Below are 25,719 nucleotides of genomic sequence, written 5' to 3'. Positions count from 1 at the left end.
GCTTTCTTTATAGTGTATTCTTATGAGCATTTGACCTCTCATCTTTGCATTGGTGAGTGTGTGTGTGGCATGGGGGCGGGGGCAGACAGACAGACAGACAGGATGGCAGGAAGAATGAAGGTGGACAGAGGGTCAGACTTAACAACTTGGAGATGACTTCATCTTGCAGGCTGGAGCACGGAGGAAGCATTGCTTTTTTTTTTTCTCTGTTTTTTGGTACTCTCTTTCCAAGCTGCCCCCCTGAGCTCTTTGTAAACACTGATGCCGGGCTAAAAAACACTTGCCTATGCCCAAGAGTGGCAGAGAGGAGCAGGAGACACATCGTTGGCTTGGGAACCACTCTTTAGCCTACAGGAAGTCAAGTCAAAGGCAGTTTTTCTCTGTCAGTCACCCTTCTGTTCTTTCCAGTCTGGGAGAGCACATTAGAAACCATACGAGCACACTAATGGAAGGCAGCGGAGCCTGCCAGGAGCAAGGTGCCACGTACATGGATTGGAGGGTGCTTCCCCAGGACAAGAGTTGGGGACCCTTATGTATTTCTTACTGGAGTGCCTTGCTAGGCGTGGGGGGAGGGGACAGAAGACTTCTGTCACTGTTCTCTAGGGGCTTGCTGCCCAGTTGGCATAAGACAAACTTCCAAAGCATGTGAGCAGGATATAATTAACAGCCACGCGAGGCCGCATCAGCCCCTGCCTCCTCGGGGATGAGCACAGCCATCAGACAAGCCCTTTGTTGCCAAGACACAAGAGCAGACCAATCCCCTACAGCTTTAGGAGCTACTGATGCCCGGATTCGGGCTCTCAATAAATGCTAATTGAGGAGGCAGCCATCGATCAGGCTCTGGTCTGGAGTGGGGTGGGAAGCAGAAGGAAGTGCTGTAGCTAGCGAACATCGATTTCTGACGAGGGTTTGGTATGCGTGTGCAGGGATCTGTGTGCAAATATGAGATTCACATGCATGAGTGTATTTGTGTGCATCGAGGCCAGAGGACAACTTTGTAAGTTACTTCTCAGGAGCCATCCACTGTTTTTTGAGACAGTCTCTTAATTGGCCTGGAACTTGCCAAGGAAGTTAGGCTGTCCAGCAGTGAGCCTCAGGATCTGCCTGCTTCTGCCTCAGCACTGTTGGGATTACCAATGTATTTTTGCCCCGCCCCCTCACTGTTTTCACATAGTTCTGAGATCAAACTCAGGTCTTCATGCTTGCATAACAAGCATTTTATTTATTTTATGTGCATTGGTGTTTTGCCTGAATGTACGTCAGTGTGAGGGTGTCAGAAGCCCTGGTACCTGAGTTACAGACAATTGTGAGCTGTCTCACGTGGGTTCTGGGAACTGAACTCTGGGTCCTCTGGAGAGCAGCTGGTGTTCCTAACCACAGAGCCATCTCTCCAGCCCTGCATGACAAGCATTTTATATACTTAACTGTCTCCTCAGCCCTAGTCAAGGTTTTTTTTTTTTTTAAAAAAAAAATTCTGTAATATTATTATGGATATGGTGAAAAATGTGGGCGGAGTTATGTAGTGAGGAAGACATAGAGTCAATTGCTCAGTCTACAAAGAGCACTCAGGAGGCAGAGGCAGGGGGATCTCTGTGAATTTGAAGTCAGCCTGGTCTACAGAGCAAACTCCAGGGCAGGCTCCAAAACTACAGAGAAATCCTGACTAGAAAAGCAAATAAGAATATTGGTCACTCAACTCTCATGGAAGTTTCTTCTGGCATGTTGCTGGACACTGTTTTGACATGTCTTATTTTTTTTCCCCTAAATGAAGAACTAAAAGATTGGTATAAGACGTTCACGCATATTTACATAGTTTGACCAAATTATGGCAGCTATGCTCATACCTCGACACACACACACACACATACACACACATACACATGCACACACACATGCACATGTGTTTTTGCACATGTGTGTTTGAAAGATAGTTTCTGACATCATAGTGCATCATCTCTGAAAACAACAAATTGTATCTCCCAAACCTGGGACTTTATCATACCCAAGAAATACCATGCTCTTATGTAAGAAAATGAACATTAAAGTAGCTATTAAATATGTTTTCAACCTAGCACAGGACGTTAAAATTATTGATAATATAAAATGCTCCAACACTTTTTCTTCCTCTAAAATGCAATCAGAGTTCACATATCTTTTGTCTTTTAACTGTAAGCCTTCCCTATTTTAACTATTCATTTTTATTTTTTCACCCTCACAAGAATGATCTTTTTGATGAGCCTAGTTAGTCATTGTCAAATGCTTTTCATGCTGGATGTATCTGCTTTCCTCCTCATTGTTAGATGTGGGTTAAACCCCATTGGATTGAGACTGTGACTCTCTCATGGCACTGGATGGGGGGGCAATTACGTCACATTCCTATGGCAGATGATGTTTGACCCCATGGCTGAGATGGTGACCACCATCTCTTTGGCAGAGACAGTTTCCTTTGGACTGTAAGTCATCCATGGGACAGGCTCTCAGACACTGTTTCCTCACCATCTTTACACCCAGCCATGATCTCTGCTCAATTTGCTGATCTTCCATTTCTACACTGCCCAGCCGGCACTTTAACATAAAGAAGTTTCCTTCTCTTCCCTTCTCTCTCCCTTTCTCTCTGAGTCACACTCCGGACTAATGGGCTGTATTTCAATTTGATGCATTAGAAGCCATTACTTGTTAGGCCATTTGATGACCAAAGTGGTCATCAAACTGTCTCCTGTATCCTTTAGGCATAGCCTCATTAGTTGTCGGTTTCTTTCTTTTCAGACCATCAAAATGTCCTTTCTGCCTTGTGCTTTCTCTTTCACCCTCCAAGGAGCTCGCTTTCCTCTTCCGGGGGAGTGGTGTGCAGAAACCAAGATCTGGAGGCAACGTCTGCACACCCATTATTTTTATCAGTGACTTGATTAAAGGTCTATGGAATACTTAGCCAAATTACAATGACTCAAAACTTGGAAGATGATATGAATATGAAATGGGATGATAGTAGAATCGATATTCAAAATGACCCGTGGGATGAAATTGGGGCCAGAACCAACAGATTTAAGAGTGATAATTTTGAAGTCGTGTGTTCAGTTGAAAGAGTTTATTGCCTAATTTCAGGTTTGGAGCACTCTTCCCTATGTAGGAGCTGGTCCCGAGGGTTGTTCCAGGTTGTTAGTTAATACGAGTGAGTAGTAGTCTGTGACTCCTATCCCGCTCATTCACTCGGTCATTCCTTCAACCAATATTTATTGAAGGCCCGCCTACCATGCACATACGTAGGCACTGTTCCAGGTGCTCGGGAGGTTTTGAGCTGAAGAAAGCTGTGCCTAACTTCTTTCATTTAATTTATTTATTTAAGGTATTCCTTTTTGTTTTGTTTTCTCATTTTTTTTAGACAGAGCCTCATGTAGTACTCACTGGTTGGCGTTCAACTTGTTTTGTATCTGAGGTTGCCCTCGAATTCCTGGTCCTCCTGTTCCACCTGCCAAATGCTAGGCTTTAAAAAATTTCCGACTTTAAAAAATTATTGTTTTTTTTTTTGTTTTTTTTTTTTTGTTTGTTTTTCGAGACAGGGTTTCTCTGTGGTTTTGGAGCCTGTCCTGGAACTAGCTCTGTAGACCAGGCTGGTCTCGAACTCACAGAGATCCGCCTGCCTCTGCCTCCCGAGTGCTGGGATTAAAGGCGTGCGCCACCATCGCCCGGCCTAAAAAATTATTGTTAAGCCAGGTCTGTGGCCCATGCCTTTAAATCCAGCAGTTGGGAGGCAGAGGCAGGTGCATCCCCATGTTTTACAGAGTCTGTTCCAGGACAGGCAGGGCTACATAGAGAAACCCTGTCTCAAAAAAAAAGTTTTTACATGTATCTGTTTTGTGTGTCTCAGTCACACAGATCAGAGGACACAGCTTGTGGGTGTGCATCCTCTCCTTCTACCATGTGGATTCTGGGATCAAATTTAGGCCATCAAGTTTGACAGCAAGTGTCTGTCCAATGAACCCTGTTACTGAACTATATAGCCCCTGACTTTCATTTTTAAGGTCTCTGGCTACCATGTTGAGAAGAGATTGTAGGAGGAAGGGAAGAAGCAGTTGGAAGACCCTTAGTGTAGCCAGGAGAGCAAAAATACCCCAGGGTGGGATGTAGGGAAGCAGTAAGTTCAGATTTTGGGTTTGGACATGAGGAGTAAGAGACAAGACATGAAACTGTAAAAGGATCTCAGGGTGTGGCGATGGTACAGAAATTGTGGGACATTAAGGAGTCTGGTTGTAAGAAAGGAGACCTGGGACCACCTAGGGCTTGTCTACCCTGACTGCTCTCTATTTGTGGGAGGGGGTGGGGAAGCCTGAGGATGGGGATGGGGAACAAAGATGTTGCTTTGAGACTGCTGATATTGTCAGTGGGTGCAGAGCAGCTATTCGACCACCCAATTCCGGGTGAAATGGTCTCATCGCCACAAGAACAATGAACACAGATTTTCAAGTTTTTAATTCTATCCATGCACCCAGAAAAAGCTGGAACGCGTTCCCCAAACCTTGTCTCTCTGTTGATTTCCCTTCCCATCCCCCACTGCCTTATTTCCCTTTCTCCCTGTCCACTGAAGATTAACCAAATTGACCTCAGGTCTGGGTACCTGCTGGTGAATACCTCTGGTGTCTTACTCCATCCTTAGGGAATCCTTTCCTATGCTCAGCCACGTGCGGGGAAGGTCTAGTCTCCTTGGCTAGACCTTCAGGCAGTCCATGAAATCCTATTATCCCACTTGAACTAATTCTGCGCCGCCCCGGGCTTCGTGTGGACAGAATTCTAAGCATGGACAACCCAGCAGAATATCTAGATTCTAGACCACGCATAGACCTCCTGCAGAAAAGAGACTGGAAAGCCACCAGTCCCAGTGTATGCACAGATCCTGGAGCAAGGGGGTGGGGATGGGTAGGCGGCGAGTGGGGCAGGGTCCCCGGGAGCCGGAAAGAGGGCGGGTCTGAGTGGCCCCGAGAGATCTTGTGCGCCCCTCATCTCCGAGCTTCGGGTCCCCAGGCTCTGCCCCTCCGGGTGAACCGATCTGGCGCCCCTCGTACTCCAGCGCCCAGGAAGGAGGAAGGGGGAAGAGCTGGGTGAGAACCAGCTAGGAGGCCGGCCTACCCTCTGACTTCCTGCTCCGCGCCCTCCTCCCTGCGGCGGGGCGAGGGACTCCCACTCGGCAGCACTCTAGGCAGAGGAGCCTGCGGTGCGGCCGTCCACGTGACCGTCTTCTCTGCTGCCCCCCAGGTCCGGAGGCGAGGCGGAGGAAGGACTCTGGGGGACCGAGCGGGGCGGGGCTGCAGCCCGCGACTCCAGTTAAGCAACCTGAGCCCGAGCCGCAGGACGCCGCTGGCTGCTGTGCTCCGAGTTCCGCGCGCCGCGATGGGCCGGGCGAGCTGCTCCGCCGCCCTGCTTCGCGCGCTGCTGCTGCTGCTGCTGCTGCTGCTGCCGCTGCTGCGGACGACGCGGGCGCTCGGCCCCCGGATCAGTGTGCCGCTGGGTGAGTGCTGTGGGGCGCAGCCGAGGGAGGAGAGCGCGGGTGCCCACGACAAAGGACCGTTGAGGTTCAGTAAGACCCCTTCCCTTTTCAAAATGCTGTGGTCAAAGCGAGAGGGAAGGGAAGCTAGGGAGCCGAGAGCCCCTTTCTTCCATTTTCTATGGACCTGGAGAGGGCCACTCTCTCGCACCGTTGCTGCTGCTGGTTTCCTAGGAGGGGGTACACTCAGCACTGTCTGGAGGCCTCAGGTGCTGGCCGTCCTGCCTACTCATGTACTTGTCTTTGATGCTGACCAGAGCCAACCAGGGAGCCACCCACGGCACGGGGCTGAGAGGACTGCTGCTGGCCGCTCTCTAAACTTCTCAGGCAGGAGCCTGGAGCGGGGCGGGTGGGCGCCAGGTCTTTCCTCCCTGCCATTTCTGACTGACCGACCTGGAGGGCACCCCCACACACACCACCACCACCACCACACACACACACACACACACACACACACACACACACGGACTTGGAAACTTACGTTCCGAAGACCCTGCAGGACCCTAACTAGAGGGACTTGAGAGTATTATTATCCTGGTTGACCGGGATTCCTTTCCTGTCGCTTATCCGTCTCTGACTGCCTGTGTTTTCACTCCTCCACTCTCTCTCTCTCTTTATTCCTCTTGGTCTGATTGTCCCTGACCCTTCTCCTGGGGCCCTCAAGTTTTGGAAATTCAGAGACTTGGGTCTTTTTTGTTTTGTTTTTGTTTTTTCGAGACTTTGAGACAGCGTTTCTCTGTGTAGTCCAGACTATCCTGGAACTCACTCTGTAGACCAGACTGGCCTCAGAACTTGCAGAGATCTACCTGCCTCTGCACCACCTCCTCCTGGCTGGACTTGGGTCTTAAGCCCATCAAGTAACCTCTATTCCCTGTACTCCAGCTTCCTCCTCTGCAAAGGTGGCTCAGGCGACCTTGCAAAGCCATCTTGGGAAATTAATGAAAGTTGGTGCATTGTGGGCATCAGGCGCATAGGCGCCAACAGATACTGTTTGGCCAGACCCCTCTAACTTGCGAGCAGTCACGTGTGAGTTAGGACAGAATGTGCATAAATTAGAGGTTACACTAGAACTCCACCAGACTTCCTTCTCTTTATTGCATCCCCACCCCTGAAAGCATCCCATTTGCAAAAGTGTAGAACCAGCTCTTCAATTATAAGGCCCCTAACAGGATCTAAATCTCTTATCGGAAACATTACTGGTGCTCCAAGTTCAAATTCTGCCTTGGCCATTTAGCTCCCATGTGACCTTGAGTAAACAGTTTCTCTGCCTTGATTTCCTCATCTGTAAAATAGGGATATTAGCACCTTGCTCAAGGCTCAACCCATTACTTGTTGTAAAGTCCTTAGGAAAGGGCTTGGTACAGAAACCTCTCTGCCAGTGTTTGCTGTCATTCTTGTTATGCTAAACTTGGACCAGCCCTGCTTGGAGCTGGGTGGTTCTCCACAGGGTGGAGATGGTTCCAGGGTCTTAGTTCCACTGCGGCCCTTGGGAGTTCTGTTGTTGGGGCGAGGAAGGACTGAAATCGGAATCAAGGATCGCTGCTCTGCTACTTTTAAATATTTAGCTTGTGTGTGGGTGTGCGGGCACACGCAACCTATGTGGAGGTCAACGAGGTCAGAGGGCTACTGGCAAAGTTCCCTGCGGCCATGTGGATCTCAGCTGTTAAGCTCAGGTCATCAGGCTTGGTGGCGAATGCCTTTTTCGGATGAACTGTCTTGCTCTACCCCCTCTGACCCTTTTTTCCTTCTGAGCAATGCATGGAACCCATCTTGCATTAGTCAAATTACCTCTGAGCCAGACCCGTTGCTGGTTCTGTCCTTCTGTGTCTCCCTAGGCCAGCGGTTCTCAACCTTCCTAAAGCTGCGAAGCTTTTATACAATTCTTACTGCTGACCCCAACTATAAAACGATTATCATTGCCTCTTCACAACTGTAATTTTGCTGCTGTTATAAATCATAATATCCGTGTTTTCTGATAGTCTTAGGTGACCCTGTGAAAGGGTCTTTCAACCCCCAAACGGGTCAAGATCCACATATTGAGAACCGTTGCCCTAGACCCTGAGACCCTCTCAGCTTTAGGAAAAAATGCAGGGCCCACAAGGTGGGGTAGCTGCCCTGGGAGGGCTCTTAGGGCCACACCAAACACAGCAGGTCTTGTGTCTCATGAAGTGGTGGGAGACCTGAAAGAGGAACAAAGAGGCCCTGCTTCCTGGGAGAACATCAGCCCTTGGTTAACGCCACAGTTCCAGGACCTGGCCAGCTTCCATGATTTTTTGGGCTGCCACAGGTGGGCAAGAGGTGTCTTGTGCATTGTACAGAGATTCAGCTGAGGAGTTAAAAAGGGCCTGCAGGCCAAGAACTGTGTTTTGGGGGTTAATTCTGTCAGGTTAGTGGGGCCGTTTCTAATCCTCAGCACGACCTGCGGTGTTTCAGCAATGGCCAGCCTCCTGAACACTGGATGTCCCTCCACATTTGACTGAGCTGCCATGCTACCACAGTGCTCCACCTTCCTGGGCCTCCACAGTACCCTTCCTCCCTGCTTCCTCTCCCTCTCCTCCCATGTACAGGCAGGTTCTGTGGCTTGAGTCCCAAATGGGGAATGCCCTGGTGACTGAACAGGCTCACCCTTTGAGTCTGGCCTGAGACAGTTTCCTGTCTCATCCCTGGGGGCTCGTTAGATGTTCCTGGCAGTGTGCCCAATCTTGGCAGGCTCGTGGTGACCATGGGGTGCCTGGCCTAGAGCCCTTCAGCCTTCCGAGACAGGCTTCCCAGGGATTGCACAGAATGGAGACCATGCCCTTTTCCCGCCACCTGAACTGAATTCACACTCAAGCCTTCTCCCGCCCCCCAGGACCTGATGCTTAGGGATAGTGGGCTCTGTGATCAAAAAGTCCCTTGAAGTGGAAAGTCCAGTTTACTCTGCATTTAGGGTCTCTCGTGAGAATTCTCATTCCTGTTGACGGTTCTTGGGAGTCCTCAGGCTGGAGGGGTCCTTGTGACCTCACCTGATGATCCGTAGAGGGAAGGAAGACCTGGGGCATTTTGAGTGGGAGTGGGGGAGCATCCTACAGACTCCTGAAACCAGCTGGAAGTCTGTGAAAGCTGAACTTTCGAGAAGAGCACGAAATTGGGGTTCTTTTGCCCTGTAAACTTCAGGGCCATAATGTGGGGCAAGAGCAGGAGTTAGGCCTTGCAGCCTGGCCCGTTTGAAAAAACAAAACAAAACTGCTACCACGGCCTACTGAAGTCAGGCAGAGTCCCTTTATTTGGGCAAAGCAAAAGAGCTATTAATGTCCCCCAGCCCCCAGAAGCATCCTGCTAAAAAGCTCTGGAAACAGTGTATGAACCAGATTGGAATTAAATCTGTAGGCCTGCAAAATGCACTCAACAAAACCCCATTGAATGCAGAGAACAAGGCCCTTGGCACGAACCAGCTGCCCATCCTCCGGCCTGGATCAGGCATTCAGAGTCAAGGCTGCCTGAGTGGCCCCTGTGCTGGCCCCCTGCTTTGCTTGACTCTTGTCTGCTTACTGACCTCCCTCCTTGATGTGACCTCAGCCCAGCAAGAGACTCTGAAGTTCTGTCCAGAGGCTGGTCTGTTCCTGAGTCTTCAAAGGCAAGTAGTTGAGAGCCCTAAGGATGGGTGCTGAGAGCCGGGCTGGGAGAACTGGCTACTACCCTTATCAAGGACACACCATAGGGCAAGCTATAGTCTTCTTAAGCCTGTGTTTGTATGCACACGACAGGAAGAGTAGCGGGGCCCATCTCCCAGACTCTAGGGAGGATTATTGAAATTATGTATGTAAAGTGCTTGGCCCTGGTCCTGACACGCGCAGCCCGCCCAGTGGAAGGTAGCAGCTTCTGCTGCATGCTGCTTTGCTCAGACCTCCTACTGACCTCACTCCAGGAGGTGCATGCTGAGCACAGGCAGTGTCCTGGACTCTGGGAGATGCCAGCACAGCTAAACCCTGCATCTGCATGGGAGCTGAGGGGCTCAGCCCTGCTCTGCCCTGGGGAGGAGCTGAAGCAAGGGCCCCAGGGTTGATGGGAGGTCATTCCCATGGGGACCCGCTTAGGTTTGCCCACTTTTGAAAAGCTCCTAGTTTTATCCTTTTAAAATGTCTTCTGTGTCTCAATAATCTTCTCTGCTTGAGACTGAATTTCCCCTGGTGATCCTCCTGGACTGTCCTTCTGTGCTGTGGTCTGTGAAGTCCCATTCAGTTGGTGGTGTGTGTGCCCCTTGATGTTCTGTATAACACAAGCATCATCTGATGATGGGGCCTGTTTGAAAGGCTCTGAAAGGTCACGTCCATTCCTACCTTCCTGTTAGCCCTTTCTTAGAGCCCATCACCCCGTCCCAGCTCCATGGCTGCTTAGGCTGGGTCAGGGCTCAGAAACCTTAGGCTGAGCCCTCCCTGCTTCACGGGAGAGAGAGGATCAACAGAACTAATCCTGTGGTGTAGTTGGATTTTTTCTTTGGGCCACCAGCTCACAAATAATGACATGGAGACTTATTATTAATTATGAAAGCTCGACCTCAGCTTAGGCATGTCCCACTCGCTCTCATAACTGAAATTAACCCATTTATTCTCGTCTACATTCTGTTGCATGGCTCATTACCTCATCTCTCTGTACTGCTCATGGGGCTTCCTCTGCTTCTGACTGGTGACTCCGCCTTCTCCTTCCCAGAATTCTCTCTCTGCCTGGAAGTCCCACCTATACCTCCTGCCTAGCTATTGGCCGTTCAAGTTTTATTGCACCAACCACAGCAATACATTTTTTGCACAGTGTACAAATATCCTACAGCACAGTGGTCCAGGCTGCCCTCTCTCCAATAAGCATCCTAGAAAACATTGTCTCAGGGCTGGAGAGGTGGCTCAGTGGTTAAGAGCACTGACTGTTCTTCCAGAGGACCCGGGTTCAATTCCCAGCACCCACATGACAGCTCACAACTGTCTGAAGGTCCAGTTGCAGGGAATCTGACACCTTCACACCAATGCACATAATATAAAGTTAAATAAACCATAAAAATATTTAAAAAAAAAAAAGAAAACATTGTCTCTTAAGACTGCATTGTACAGCTGGGCAGTAATGGCACCTTTAATCCCAGCACTCAGGAGGCAGAGGCAGGCAGATCTCCATGACTTCGATTCCAGCCTGATCCACAAGAGGACAGCTAGGACTGTTAAACAGAGAAACCCTGTCTCAAAAAAAAAAAAAACAGAAAAAAAAATTGCGTTATACAGCCACTTGTCCCCAATTATCCCTCGCTGCTCTTCTTTACCTTCTGGCCTCCTGTCCTGGGAAGATTTGTCCCATCGGGGACAGCGTCTTGACAAGGGACCTCTCTTGCTGGTCTGAAGACCACACGCCTCTCACTTGCTCATTTGCCCTCCAGGATCTCCTTGGTTCGTGCATGCCACAGGGCTGCCTCCAGCCCTCCAGGGTCACGGCTCATGTTCCAGTCTTGGGAACCTAGAGGGATAGGTAGTGAGAGGACGGGTGTAGCTGAGGATCAGGAGGGGAGTGATTTATCCATGTCAGGTTCTCCCTCCCAAGCCTGTGGTTCTGCTTCTTCTAGGGCCCATCTGGAAGTCTTTCCTCTAGCCTGGAAGGCTAGCAGAGATGCTTTGGGGATGGGCTTCTGGTAGGTGGCGATAGAACCCTCATTCCCCCTTCATTCCTCATTCCTCCTTTCTCCTTTTTTTTTTCTTTTATTTTTTTCAAGACAGGGTTTCTCTGCAGCTTTGAGGCCTGCCCTAGAACTAGCTCTTGTCCTCGAACTCACAGAGATCTGCCTGCCTCTGCCTCCCAAGTGGTGCCACCACCACCCAGCCTAGGGAATTTTTTTTGCCCATTGCTAGAGTTGAACCCAGAAAGACAGGGCCTTATGGCTGCTAAGGAAACCCTCTGCCATTGCACTACACGCCAGCCCTGGCCTCATCTTTCTCATCCTCTGAGAGGTACCTACTCACAGAAGAGGAGGAACACCGTCTGCACACGGTGCCCACTGGGCTAGGCTCACTGGCGCCCGTGTTGTATTGTTTCACTCAGTGTAGAAAAGAGTGCTGAACCCCAGCAGAGCCACCTCATCCTGGCGGGGTCATGCTTCACTAAAGACAAGAGACTGTGCCTGGGTCAGTTTCTTCACTGACTCAGGAGCCGCATTCTTTCCTAGAGACCAGCTGCCTCTCGCTTCACCTGCCAGTCACACAAAAGCGGCCGAGTGGTCCAGCTCAGCCCTGTTGTGATTGATCAGCCCTGTGATTCCGGTTGGTAAAGAAGTCTGGTGAGGTCACTCCTCAACAGAGCAAGGGAGCCAGCTGAGGCCCCTGAGGGCACTGTCAAACTAGATAGCAGTGGTCTCGGCCAGGAAAACAGGGGCGGCATGTATATCAGAGGTTTGCACACTAGGTAGGGGTGGCAGGCAAAGCTAGTCTGGGGTTATAGTTTGCTTGGCTTCCAAGAGACTTAGAAATTTTTAATTAGTAACTGATATTTAAAACTTAGGAAATGTTATGTAAAAACCCAGATTTCCGCCTGAAGGGGAGTCTGGCAAGGCAGTGCCCCCTTTCCATTCAGCAGTAAGCAACAGGGCTTCAGCAGCCTCCTCCTCTTTCGAGGGCCCCCTGCTTCTGGATGGTTACGCTCCTACCCATTCTGTCTCCCTTGCCTGGCACCAGGGTGCCAGATGTTGCACCCAAGAAAGCTGTCTGGTGCATGAGAAGGTAAGAGGAAGGGAGGGGAGGGCAGAAGGCAGGAAGGGGAGCGCTGTGTGCTTCATCCATCCTCTTAGTCATCGAAGTCCTCCTGCGGGCCTTCCACGCGCGAGGAGGGTGACCTGTCCCCAGGCAGCTCCACAGTGATTGGTGATGAAGTCAGGATGCACGGGAACCTTAGGACTTCCTGCCCATCCCCCACACCTCTGTGGCCCCGTTTCCTATTTCCTGCAGCATTTTTAGCTGACACATGTCTCTTTGTGGTCTTTGGGATGCTATGACTGATCTAGCTGCCTGTGTGCTGGAGGAGTCAGACACAGTGGGGAGCGGGAGCCTTTGGTACCTCTGTGTTGTCAACCTAGGGCTTCTCTCTGGACTATAGCATCTCAAAACGAGGAACCCTGACTGTGCTCAATCAGCAAACATTTGCGACATACCTCCTTGGAGGTCACCTGATCGGGTGATGTGTACATGGGGTAGCAGTATGAAGAAGATTTGGTCTTGATCCTGAAAGTGCTCTTCTGTGTGGTGGGAGAAAACAGACCCAGGCACCTCGTCATAAAACAGTGTCGCTTGAGCCTGTGACAGGTGTGATGAGTGTGGCAAGCCCTTGTCTGGCTGGAGATTCAGACAGGCCATAGAAGGGCTGATAAATCCAGTTTAGTCAGAGGGAGAACTGTATCACAGAGCTGCCAGTGACCAAAGCACCCTTGAACTGCACTTGGGCGTCACTCACGACACGGGGCTTTGCGAGGTGGTGGTGACAGTTCTTGGAGAGCCTCCTGCTGTAGCACAGCCCCTGGGAGACTGCAGTAACCTGGGCTGGAGCAGGTAGTGTCCTGGTTCAGGCCTGCTGTGGTGGAGTAGTGACGTGGGGGGGGTCTGAGAGTAGGCGGGGGATTGACAGAATTTGATGGTAGAAGGCGTGTGTGCGGCCGAGGAGAGGCAGAGTGGACACAGCAGAGCTGGACGGTAATGAGACAGCAAAGCTCAAGACACAGAGTGAGAGGCCTGAGGGGGCCCAGGAGGGTACCGTTGGAGTCAGTCATTGTCCGTGCTTGTGTGGGACACCAGAATCTGTATCACTGAAGTGGTAGGCACGGACACATGATCCTTCACAGAGTGAGGAGACAAGAGCAGAACAGGAGAGAAATTGACAGGCCAGAGAGCAGCGCCACCAGAGCAGGCCAACATAGGCATGTATCTCGCTTCTTCCACATCCCCCACAGGTCAGTCCCACCCGTGGCCTCCTGGAGGGGCTGTGGGACTGAGTCTACAGGGGCCAGGATGTGTGCGGAAGGCCTGGATGACCCTTGAGAGCCTTTGGGACCCAGCACTTGAAGACAAGCGTGTGATGGGGTCTAGTCTACCAGTGAGACGCTTCCTGGGCCATGAGGGATCTTCCACCAAGTGTTGGGCTGGATGAGGCCAGTTCCCTGGAAGAGGGAGTGGGAGGCAAAGGTGAAAGCGCTGGCGAGAGCTCTCTAGGGAGTTCGCCCTTGTTTCAAGACAAAAAAAGTGACTTCTGAAAGGGACAGCCTGTGTCTGAGGAAGCCAGAAGTCGAACAAACTTAGAGGCATCTGGGAGGAAGAGGGTAGGTAGGAGGGAGAGGCCACAGGAGAGGGAGAGTTAGAGTGGCCAGCCACTGAGCAGGGGGGACACAGGAGCTGACCGTGGTCCTGGGTGGCCCTTAGAGGGGGCAAGCAGAGGTCAGGCCCTGAAGGTGTTGGAACAGCCTGTGTTGATGAGGTACAGGTCCCGTGGCTTTGGGGTTCTCACAGGGGTTGGCCAGCTCACAAGAGGGACAATTGAGAGGGAGGCATTCTAGAGTAAACCCACCCCTCAAGCACATAGGCTCGCTCATGCTCTCTCTGGTGTATTATTATTATTATTTATTATTATTATTGGTTTTGTTTTTGAATCAGGGTCTTGCTGTATAACTAAGACTTTCCTTGAACTTCCAGTAAGTTCCTCCTCAGTCTCCCAAATGCTATAAATGCTTTATTTTTTGTGGGGCGAGAAGGTGGATTGAGACAAAGTCTTGTGTAGTCCAGGCTGGGTCCAAACTTGCTTTAGAGCCGAGGACAACCTCGGGCTTCTGAGCCTTTATACTTTTACCTCTCAAATACTTGGATTACTGACCGCCAAACCTAGCCACTAAATGGACTCTTGACCACTTCAGCCCAGGGCAGACTTTGGCACATAGTCCTCCAGTCCTCCACAGTGGGTCTGACTCTTGTGAACTCTGCCCTGGCCTCAGCCCATTGATGTCGACCTTGGTCCCTTGCTTGCATAGCCTGAGGACTAGGTGGCTGCTTCCTGCCCAGTACTGGGTGGTGTGGAAGGAGGAAGTACATCCAGGCTAGTTTGCTGCTGACTCTAACAAGTGGGTTCAAGGTTCTGGTGACTTGGCATGACGTCCTTGAGACGGAGCCACTCAGGAGGCCTTTCACACCCCTGCAGAAGGCTGCTTCCTTGCTCTGACTCTACAGGGAGGCTGGTGTGTTCTGGTCACAGCCTGCTGGGACCTGTGGAGGGCTAAAAGTTAGAGCTAGGTCAGCATCTCCCTGTGGTGGCTCAGGAGCCACAGAGCAGAGAAAAGTGGGGTGCTACTCTGAGTCAGCCCTGCCCAGGGTGGGGCTAAGCTATATTCCTGTTTTAACCCAGAAAGCTCCAAGCCTCTGACTGAGTCACAGGGAAGGGAAGAGTCTTGGTGAGAATAGGGACTGAGAAGTCCCCACATCACTTCCTGCTAGGATGGGGTGTGTGACCCTGAAGGTGGCAGTCCTCGAATAGCCCCGTCCTGTCTTTTTGGAGGGTGGGGCATCCTTGGGGAGGATAGGCTTTTGGGCAGCCACTGGCTCAAGTTGCCCAGGGCCCATAGAGAAGTTCTGTCCTGATTGGGGCAGCAACCAGAGCCTCTAGTTAAGGGATAAATAAACCCCAGGCAGCGAGACAGGGAGGGTATGTGGACCATACTCACAGCCGGGAGACCAGGTGGAACATGTTTGATACAAGAGGCACAACCACACACATAAACACACATACATGCTCACACACACACACACACACTTCCAGTCACCTCTGCACACAGAGTACCAGGAACTCACGCACAAGCCTGGACAGGCCCCAGAGTTCCGTGCTTCCGTGCACATAGGCACACAGACACACAGACATGGGCAGGCTCAGGCAGAGCCTTCTGCACAGACGTCCACACAGCCATTCTGTCACTCTGGAGGTGGCACCAGATGGGTGGGAGTTTGGGCAGTCACAGCACTTGTGACTTGTAACACACATCCCGTTTCTGAGCTGATCTGACCATGAGACCCTTGTGTGCCCTGCTCAGGCTCAGGTGGAGTGGGCAGGCACTGTAACCTCACAGGAGGGAGGCCACACCCCCCTGTCCTGCCCTCTGTGGCTTGCTGGGCTGGATTTTCCTGCAGGGCTTTTGGATTTTGTTTTTGAGCCACTCGAGTGTTGATCGTGTGCCAGGCACCATGCCAGCGCAGGGAAAACGTGTGCAAAGTTGTTTTGAGTGAAGCGCTCAGTAAGTGTGGGTTATTATGGACATTATTATTTACATACGTAATCTCGTTTCTTCTCATAACAACTCTGTGAGGCAGAGGGCAATTATTGTTCCCATTTTGCAGATAAGGAAAGTGGGGCTTGGAAAGGTTAAGTGGCTTGCCTTCTGAGCAGTAGAGGCTGGATTGGAACCTGGTCTCTGATAGTACCTGTGGGGTAACCAGTGGGGAAGGCCTAATGAAGTCTGTCCGCAGGAGTGGAAGGATCACTGGCAGCTGGGTTCATCAGCACACCATGGCTCTTAAGTTTGAGACAGGGTGGAAGGGAGGAGAGAGGAGGGCAAGCATGGAGGGCCGTTCCACGCGTGAGAAAGCGGGCTGTGACGGCCCTGTGCTCGCTTCAGGGCTTGTGCCACTTCCCATCCCATGGTCATTTTGTTCTGTGTGTTTCCAGCAGACATGAGGGGTCGTGGACCGCTGGTACCCAGGCTGCCCCTCCAACCTGGCTTGCCTTTGTCTGAGGGACCCTGGGCAGCTTGCCATCCACCCGGGCTAAAGTGGAGGGGGCGTTGAGCTCCACCTGGAGCTTGTGCTTATCTCGGACTCTTGGCATTTCTGTGTCTGGACGGAACCCAAGGGTGGCTTCCCGTTTAGAGCTGTAGGTCCCACCCAGGTGGAAATGCCCTCCGGTGTAGGCAGATAAGCCTTGGCAAGCCAGAGGCAGCCTGTGCTTTCAGAAAACCTTGAGGGGTGCAAGAGATAAAGAAGGGGTGCAGGAGCTGTGTGCCTTGATCTCGCTGAGTCGCGTGGGGCTCCTGTGAGCTGCACTTTCTGTGTTATCCGAGTTATACACATGAGAAACCACAGCGGAGTGAGTGGTTGTCGTTGGGAAGGCCTGCTTGGTGCCTTCTCCAGCCTCCTCCTCCCGAGTCAACTGGAGCTGGCCCGCTGGCTGTCTTGCAGACCAGCAGTTTCAGAATCTCTGGGGAAGGCTTGGAGTCCAGATGTTTCGGGGGTCGGGAGGTGGTGGAGCTTTCTCTGGCCTCCCAGTGTGAAGAGCTGAGGGTTGGGAGTCTTGGATACTAAGGAGTTAAGGGTTGGAGAAGAGGCTCTTGGCAGTTTGAAGAGAGGGCATCTTTGGGCTGTGACTGCCTCTGGTGTCAGTGGCAGAGTTCAAACTCTGACCTCAGGACCTTTCCTCATGAGTTCTAGTACAGCCATGTGTCTACCTCTGGGTTACAGGAGGGTGACAGCCACACATATTCCCCTCAAACTCCTAGTCCTCCCTGCCACCACCTTCCACCCTCAAGGAGACCTCCTGGGGAGCAGCTATGGCCCCTCCCTATCTATCATCCTATTGACTGGCGATGGTAGCCATCCCACGTGTCCCAGCAGGCTTATTGGAAAAGCCCTCCTGAGAGCTTCTTGAGCATCTCATGCCATGTGTGAAAGGCTTCCGTCAAAGGACTGATGTGTCTTCCTGTTCTTGAATAGTGAGAACCAAGTTACTTCATTTCCCTTCTCCCTGTGGCCACCAGGGATCTTGGTGTTTAATGCAGAACCCACCCCTAGTAGCTGTGTGAAGACCGTGTGACCCGCTTATGTGACCTCTCTTCCCTTTCTAGCTTAGATGTCTTCCTCAGATTGGTTTTTCTCTGCTCCTAATTTTAATGCTTTTCTTTCACCACTTTCTTGCTTTGTGTTTCCTTACCTCTCTGGAACCAGGCTGAGGGTATGTAAAAACACTGGACATACAAACACACATGAAGTCATCTCCACGTTGCTTGGCTGGCATGCTGCCCCATGGCTTCCCGGCTCTGGGAGCCTTGTTTGTTTGCATGGTCCCGACCCACTGGTCAGTTGGGACATGCCTGAGGCTGCTCAGGGGCTGCTTTCTGCTTGTCTTTGTGTCCTGTCTTCAGCCGCTTAGAATTTTTTAAATAATTTCTCTCTGAACCCATTAGTCATTCAAAGCATAAATAGCGCACTGATGGGGGTCAGTGGGCGTTGACTTGCTTCTTTTTCTCCTCCTAAATTTATATCTTTTACATTATGCAAGTATAGGTTGCTTACCGTAAAGCCCCCCAAAATACCCGTGGTTCTTCTAGTAATTGCTTCAGGACTTGGCTTCATTCATTCTTCTGTCTGGATTTTTTTCTCATTTATATTTTTTCCCATAAAATGAGATAATCTGACCAGACATATTTTATAACCTTAATTTTTAGTAATAGATAATTAATATCTCCTAATTATTTCATCTTCTGCAACAGTGAATAGGCCCTAAAATTTTCTCAGTGGTACTATATATTTTATGTATGTAAATGCGTAAGGGCTGGCCAGATGGCTCAGGGTAATAGCACTGTTGTTGCCAAGCTTGACAATCTGAATTCAGTCCCCAGGACTCACATGGTAGAAGAGAGAACCAATTCCCAGAAATTGCCCTCTGACCTACACACGCATGCATGCGTGCACTCATACACACCCACACACCCTTCACCCCCCCTTTTAAATGTTAATTAAGCAGGAAAGGCTTTGCTGTAAGAACCAACACTGTCTCAGCCTCTGTGCTCTGTGCCTGGTGCACAGAGTCACCTCTGGGTCGTAGAGAGTTCCCAGGCTACCAAGGTTCCCCTGGACACTGGCATGAAAGGCTCACACCGCAGTCTCTTCCGTCTCTAACCCTTTGGCCTCCCGCTGAGAGCAGTGAGACTTCTGTCACCCTTGCCCTCCCTTCATGCCCCTCACCTCCCACCTTTGCCTTTGCCACTTCAAGTACTACGCCTGCCCCGGAGGTGGTGGTGCATGCTTATCACCCCAGCACACAAGAGGCTGAGGCAGGAGGATCATGATTTTGTTCCAGTCTGTGCTATGTAACAGAGCTGCCTCAAAAAGTCAAGCAAGCAAACTCCAATTGGGCTAAGGCTATACTGCATGGTGGTGTAGGCTGAGTGTCATCCACAATCAAAACAGCAATACACTTTAACATCTTTTTATTATTTAAAGAATTTTTATGATTTATTTAACTTTATTTTATGTGGGTTGGTATGAAAGAGTCAGATCCCCTGGAACTGGAGTTACAGACAGTTGTGAGCTGCCATGTAGGTGCTGGGAATTGAACCCTGGTCCTCTGGAAGAGCAGTCAGTGCTCTTAACCACTGAGCCATCTCTCCAGCCCCCTTTAACATTTTTTTTTTAAATATTTATTTATTATGTATACAGCATTCCTTCCATGTGTGCCCACAAGCCAGAAGGGGGCGCCAGGTCTCATTATAGATGGCCGTAAGCCACCATGTGGTTGCTGGGAATTGAACTCAGGACCTCTGGAAGAGCAGTCAGTGCTCTTAACCACTGAGCCATCTCTCCAGCCCCCTTTAACATTTTTTAATGTCTAATATAATCCTCGATTTTGTTCTGTCTGCATATCCATGCAAATGTGCTGTTAGGGATCAAACCCAGGCCCTGATACATTAGACGAGCATGTGCTGAGCCGTACCCCAAGCCCTAGCATGGCGCATTGTGACCCTCTTTGCTCCTAGGAGGGACAGCAGAGTCCCATCCACCCCCCACCCCCAGTCATGCAGTCTGTTGCACATTCATGTTTCCGAGCTCTAGGCTGAGGACATTCATGCTCTGTCTGGTAACTAAGTCTCCATGGGCGCTGGGGGCTCTGGCTTGAGATGGAGGGGTTCAATGTATCCCTGCAGGGCCAGGAAGGGAGACGGCTGCCCTTGCATTTTCTTTTGTTTTGGTCAGATGCTGTCAGAGGAGGGTGTTAAATGTACCAGCTTTCTTCTCTGTTGTAGTATTTATTTGTGTGTGTGCTTGCATACTGCCATACCAGGGGTGTCAGAGGACACCTTACGAGAGTTCCCTCCCTCCTTCTACCCTCTGGGTCCCCGGTACTGAACTCAGGGCGTCAGGCTTGGTGGCAGGTACCTTTACTCACTGAGCCACTGCCTGTCCTTTCTTAGATTCTATTATGTACTCACAACCCATGACTTTATATTGTAATTTGCTTTGTATTTTGACCCCTTCTCTCTTAAAGTGGGGTCCCACTTAAGTAAACCCAGATTGGCCTCCAACTTCTAATTCTGCCTCATCCTCCCGTGTGCTGAGATTACAGGCATATACCGTCATACCTAACTAGATTATGAATTTCTTTATTTTTTTAATTTATTTACGAAGTATGCAGTGTTCTGCCTGCATGTGTGCCTGCTGCAGGCCAGAGGAGGACACCAGATCTCATTACAGATGGCTGTGAGCCACCATGTGGTTGCTGGGAATTGAACTCAGGACCTCTGGAAGAGCAGCCAGTGTTCTTAACCTCTGAGCCATCTCTCCAGCCCCTAGATTATGAATTTCTTACACAGCTTAGTTTGCTTATTTTCTGGAGTTTCTAATGTATTGCTTTTTGCCAGCTGTGTGATATTCCACTGAATGGAATATCATAATTTTTTTGTCCAGTCCCCTATCCTTGGACTCTTCGGTTTCCACTTTCTCGATGATATGAATAGAGCTATAATTAATGTCGTCCCCTGTTTCTCAGTGCATTTCTTTCGTAGATTTGAGTGTCAGAAATGTCCTTTGTACCCAGCCTATTGTCCCAGGTTCTTGCCACTGACCGCCCTGAAAACCTGTCTCAGATTGAATTCGATCTTTCTTGAGATAAATGGAAAGGCCATTCTCAGGCAATGCCCGTCTTCCTCTCCCTAGGCTCTGAAGAAAGGCCGATTCGGAAATTTGAGGCCGAGAACATCTCCAACTACACAGCCCTTCTGTTGAGCCAGGATGGCAAGACGTTGTACGTGGGGGCCCGAGAGGCCCTCTTTGCACTTAACAGCAACCTTAGCTTCCTGCCCGGTGGAGAGTACCAAGAGGTGAGGGGGGGCAGGTGGATGGAGAGGTGTGGCTGGGGAGCTCAGCCTGCAGATCAGAGGGTGCTTTGGGCAGGAGAGGAGCCTGGCGCTACAGACCTCCATGCCCTCACACCTATTTCCCCTTCTTCTTCCTTAGCTGCTGTGGCGAGCAGATGCTGACAGGAAGCAGCAGTGCAGTTTCAAGGGCAAGGACCTGAAGGTAAGCCTGAAGTCGGGGAGGGGTCTGAGCAGATAGATACAACCAAGTGTTATGGGAAGTGCACAGCCTAGAGATAGCCAACCCCAACCCCATCCTTTCTGCGATCTTGAACAAGTAGGTTCATCTAACCGAGCCTTACGGTTCCTACCTGTAAACTGGGGGTCACATGCCCATGTCCCTGGATAAACCAGTGGGTCCAGGGCCCCTGACATATAAACAGTGCCAAATTACCCTTAGCACCAACAGGGACTGGGTGAGGTGGCGATCGTGTCTGCAAAAGGTTTCCAGTAAAGGGACAAGCATGGCAGATTCTAGTTTGGTTTTGGCAAAGACATTAGATGGGGTCCAGCCCAACACAGGATTCTTCTGAAGGACATCTCACCATCTTCCCAGAAGCCGCAGGTCCCAAATAAAATAGCAAGTGGCATTCGAGGCAGACTTCAGGTCAAGTCCTGGCTGCCCCTACCCAGCCATGCTTCATTCTGCATTCAGTTAGCAAGTACTTGTTGGCAGTGTGGAGGTTAACCCAGCGCCTCCCACTCTAGAGTGTTCTGGCCGTGGCTGAGCCTCGGCCCCTCTTCATGACTTGTTTTGTAGTGTTAGCTACTGGAGACATTATGAAAAAGTAAAACCATGCCTGTAATCCTAGAATTTGGGCAGGAGGGTTAGAAGTTCAAGGTCATCCTTGGCTACATAGCAGATTGACAGACTGAACTCCATGACACCATTTCAAAAAGCTAAAAACAAAAGAATGAAAAAATTTACAAGGTGGGCATGGAAAAAGAAAAATTGGCTGGAGAGATGGCTCAGCAGTAAGAGCACGAGCTGCTCTTCCAGAGGACCAACCTATTTCCCAGCGTCCACAGTGACAGACAGCTCACAACCTTCTGTAACTCCAGGGGACCTAGCACCCTCTCCTGGCCTCCACAGCACCAGGCACAAAAGCGGTCCACACATAGATGCAGGCAAAACACTTGTACAGATAAAATGAAAATAAATACATATTTAAAAAGAAAGAAAAAGAAAGCAGTTTGCATGCTGAAAAGACATTTGAGCCTTTGAGATTTAGAGGAAGGTAAGGCATACCCAGAGAGTGAGCAGGACTTGGGGTTTCCGTCAGAGCAGATCCCTCTGGACTGCAGTGGAAGTCAGGCTAAGCAAAGAAGTGGCATGACCTTGCCTTTGTTTGTGCTGATTTACCGAACCGGGGATCAAGCCCAGGGTCTCATACATTTTAGGCACTGAGCTACATCCCTGACCCTCTGTTTTTGAAGCAGGTTCTCACTCTGTAGCCTTGAACTTGTGATCTTCCTGTCTTGCCTGTATTTTAAAAGCTTTGCTTTGAGCTGGGCATGCTTGCACCTGCTTGTAATTCTAGTGAATTGTAAGGCAGAGGATTACTAATTCCAGGCCAGCCTGGGCTACATGGCGAGACTGTCAGAAATAAAAATAGGTAGGTCCCGTTGTGTACAGGATAGAGTGTTGTATGATGTTTTACTCTTTTGACTTTTTGAGGGGCTCACTACCTGGCTCCCAAATAAATCACACACAGAGGTTTGTTTATTCTTAGTCATGAATGCCCAGCCTTAGCTTGGCTTGTTTCTTGCCAACTTTTCTTAAATTATCCCAACTACCTTTTGCCTCTGGGCTTTTCTCTTTCTCTGTTCCTGTATGCCTTTCTTCTTTCTCCATGGCCTGCTGTGTAACCGCTGACATTCTCCTCCCCTTGTTCTCTTGCTCCTCTTAATCCTCTTCTATTTATTCCGTCTGCCAGCCCCACCTATCCTTGCTCCTGCCTCGCTGTTGGCCGTTCAGCTCTTTATTAGACCATCAGGTGTTTTAGACAGGCAAAGGATCACAGCTTCACAGAGTTAAACAAATTCAACATAAACAAAAGCAACACACCTGAAAATACTCCTCAACAGTAGAGTGTTCTCTCTGGGGCTGGACACAGGGAGACCCCTGGGGGTTAAGCTATGACAGTGCTTCATCCAAGGTTCCATCCATAAAAGGGGTGAGAAGTGGTCAGGTTCTGGGGTTTTGGCTCTTGAATGCTTAGCATGCAGAAAGGTGTGGGGTTTGAGAAACACCAAGTCGAGGTCCTCCCTCTGGGAATATGGAAAGAACCCAATGGGAGAGTCGATGTCACCGAGTTGGGAATTCCTGTTAGATACCTTATGGAGGTGGCATTTGTGCCAGGAGTTCAGAGCTGAGCAGTTCTTCCTGCTTTGCCTTCTATTTCCTCGCGGGGTTGGAGAAGAGTCTCAAGAGGGCCCAGATACTCCAAGGGGTGAGCCCCCTCCCCAGGGTGCCGGTCACCAGAGAGAAGGAGCATTTGCCAGTCTAGCAACTAACTCAGCTTCAGGATCTTCTGCAGTGAGGAGCCCGCGAAAGCTCTGCCAGCCAGCCCACAGCTGCTGGTTTGTCTATTGTTCCCCCTCTGTTACCTCTCAGGTTCCCAGCAAAGGCTCTGCCCCCAGGACTGGCCCTGGGACTGGGGAGGAGGCATCTGCAGTGCCCCCTGGTGGCATCTGTAGACATGACGTTTTTCTCCTTCCCCACAGCGAGACTGTCAAAACTACATCAAGATCCTTCTGCCACTCAACAGCAGCCACCTGCTCACCTGTGGCACGGCAGCCTTCAGCCCCCTGTGTGCCTACATTGTGAGTTCCCTCCGCTACTCTGGGGCTTGGCTGCAGCTGCCTGGGCACAACCTTTCTTTGCAGGGCTTGGCGGGGGGGGGGTGCCCGGGGGGGGTGCCCTCCTGCGGGGGGTGCCCTCCTCTAGCCCTGACTCCTGGTGAAAGACGGATCCTCAGGGCAGGCTTCTAGGCAGCAGTGGGCTCTTGAGACCCCTAAGCGCATCATCATGGCTGCTGCCCACCCCCTATTGTGTCTCCCTGCTAGGGCAGGGAGAGGTGCATGCAGCCACCTTGTCCAGAGATCCTGACTTCTGGCCAGCTTCCCGCTCTCTTCTGCCCTCCAGACTTTCCCTTGCTGTGCTTCACACTCTCGCCCTTGCATTGTCTCGTGCACGCCCACCCTGTGTTCCTCCTCCTTGCCCTAACATCCTCGAGCAGAGAGTGTGGCCTTAAGGCTGTGTTTTGGTTTTTTTTTTTTTTTGGTTTTTCGAGACAGGGTTTCTCTGTAGCTTTGGTGCCTGTCCCGGAACTAGCTCTTGTAGAGCAGGCTGGCCTCGAACTCCCAGAGATCTGCCTGCCTCTGCCTCCCAAGTGCTGGGATTAAAGGCGTGCGCCACCACCGCCCGGCAAGGCTGTGTTTTGGAACACAGGCCTTGGAGTCAGAAATCCCTGGGTTTGCACTGTCTTGCTCTCCCTGACTCTAGGACTATTTTCCAAGCCTCGTCTCTTTTCTGCTCACTGGAGATTGGTGCCCAATGCACACATGCCTTCACGTAGAGCGTGGGGTAAGGAGGACATGCATTTTGGCACCTGCACATTTTGGTACCTGCACAGGTCCCTGCTGTGCACTTCCCTGCTTTGCACTTCCTTGTTCCCTGCCTTGAGCCACTTATCTACTCCCCCACAGAACATAGCGAGCTTCACTTTAGCACAAGATGAGGCCGGCAATGTCCTCCTGGAGGATGGCAAGGGCCGTTGTCCCTTTGACCCCAACTTCAAATCCACGGCCCTTGTGGTTGGTAAGTGGTGGTGTAGGCTGGGTGCTTCGGGGCTTTATGGAGTTGGAAGATACACAGGGCAGGAGAACTGAGTCTGGGATGTGTCTAGGCTCTGGGCAATGTGTGTCCCAGGGCTGAGCTGGTGTCTTCATGCTGCTGTGCTGGTTCCCAGCAGGCATTGAGTGACCCTGGGCTGCCCTCCCATTTAACTCTTCCAAGTTCCTGCTTCCGCCTAGGCGGGATGGATGGGGCTGTGGTCACTGTGGGCCCTGAGCAGGGCACAGGGCCTGGGCCAAGGGAGCCATTCCCATGGGAACATTCTCTTGGCAGATGGCGAGCTGTACACTGGAACAGTCAGTAACTTCCAGGGAAACGACCCAGCCATCTCCCGAAGCCAAAGTTCCCGCCCCACCAAGACTGAGAGCTCCCTCAACTGGTTACAAGGTGGGGTTCTGCCTCGGGCCTCCTGAGCAGTCAGCCCTTGGGAGGGGACATTGTCCCAGGGGTTCCTGGACTGACCGTGTACCCTCCTGGCCTCTTCAGACCCTGCCTTTGTGGCCTCAGCCTACGTTCCTGAGAGCCTGGGCAGCCCGAATGGTGATGACGATAAAATCTACTTCTTCTTCAGTGAGACTGGCCAAGAATTTGAGTTCTTTGAGAACACCATTGTGTCCCGAGTTGCTCGAGTCTGTAAGGTGAGTGGGGGTGGGGACCGGGTTCATCCACCTAAAAGACACCCCCACATCTGTGTCCAACAACAGCTCAACCAGCTACTTGTCTCTCTTCCTCGTCTTCCTCTTCATTTTTTTAATATATTTATTTATTATGTATACAATATTCTGTGTGTATGCCTCCAGGCCAGAAGAGGGCACCAGACCTCATTACTGATGGTTGTGAGCCACCATGTGGTTGCTGGGAATTGAACTCAGGACCTTTGGAAGAGCAGGCAATGCTCTTAACCTCTGAGCCATCTCTCCAGTCCTTCCTCTTCATTTTTTGAGGCAAAGTCTCGCTATTTAGTTCTGAGTGTCTTGGAACTCATTATGTGGACCAGGGTAGCCTCGAACTTACAGAAATCCACCTCTCTCTGCCTCCCAAGTGCTGGGATTAAGGAGGACATCACTGTGCCTGTCTGGCCTCCCTCCTTTTAATTGAGAAAATCTCACATTGAAGGTAGCGGTGACAGTGACACCCCAAACCCTGACACTTGGGGAGCTGAGAGGT

The 25,719-nt window shown here is 50.8% G+C and overlaps 1 protein-coding gene across 2 annotated transcripts in view; it reads left to right on the top strand.

The window, feature by feature from the left end:
• Sema4b (semaphorin 4B) overlaps window positions 1–25,719 on the top strand; it is a 41,018-nt gene that overhangs the window by 7,123 nt on the left and 8,176 nt on the right. Inside the window, exons 1-8 of one of the 2 annotated variants that reach the window (XM_057756526.1) lie at window positions 5,015–5,093; window positions 5,248–5,500; window positions 20,494–20,657; window positions 20,794–20,856; window positions 23,421–23,519; window positions 24,405–24,516; window positions 24,826–24,939; window positions 25,039–25,190. In XM_057756526.1, the coding sequence (XP_057612509.1) occupies window positions 5,383–5,500; window positions 20,494–20,657; window positions 20,794–20,856; window positions 23,421–23,519; window positions 24,405–24,516; window positions 24,826–24,939; window positions 25,039–25,190 (822 nt within the window). In that variant the 5' untranslated portion in view covers window positions 5,015–5,093; window positions 5,248–5,382. Of the gene's footprint in view, window positions 1–5,014; window positions 5,094–5,247; window positions 5,501–20,493; window positions 20,658–20,793; window positions 20,857–23,420; window positions 23,520–24,404; window positions 24,517–24,825; window positions 24,940–25,038; window positions 25,191–25,719 lie in introns of those variants that run through there. The other variant, XM_057756528.1, reaches the window with a different exon arrangement.

The sequence above is a fragment of the Chionomys nivalis genome, chromosome 23 (assembly GCF_950005125.1).
Source record: "Chionomys nivalis chromosome 23, mChiNiv1.1, whole genome shotgun sequence".
In the NCBI taxonomy this organism is placed as follows: domain Eukaryota; kingdom Metazoa; phylum Chordata; class Mammalia; order Rodentia; family Cricetidae; genus Chionomys; species Chionomys nivalis.
The sequence above is the reverse complement of the archived record's forward strand: the minus strand, read 5'-3'. Positions and strand labels throughout refer to the sequence as shown.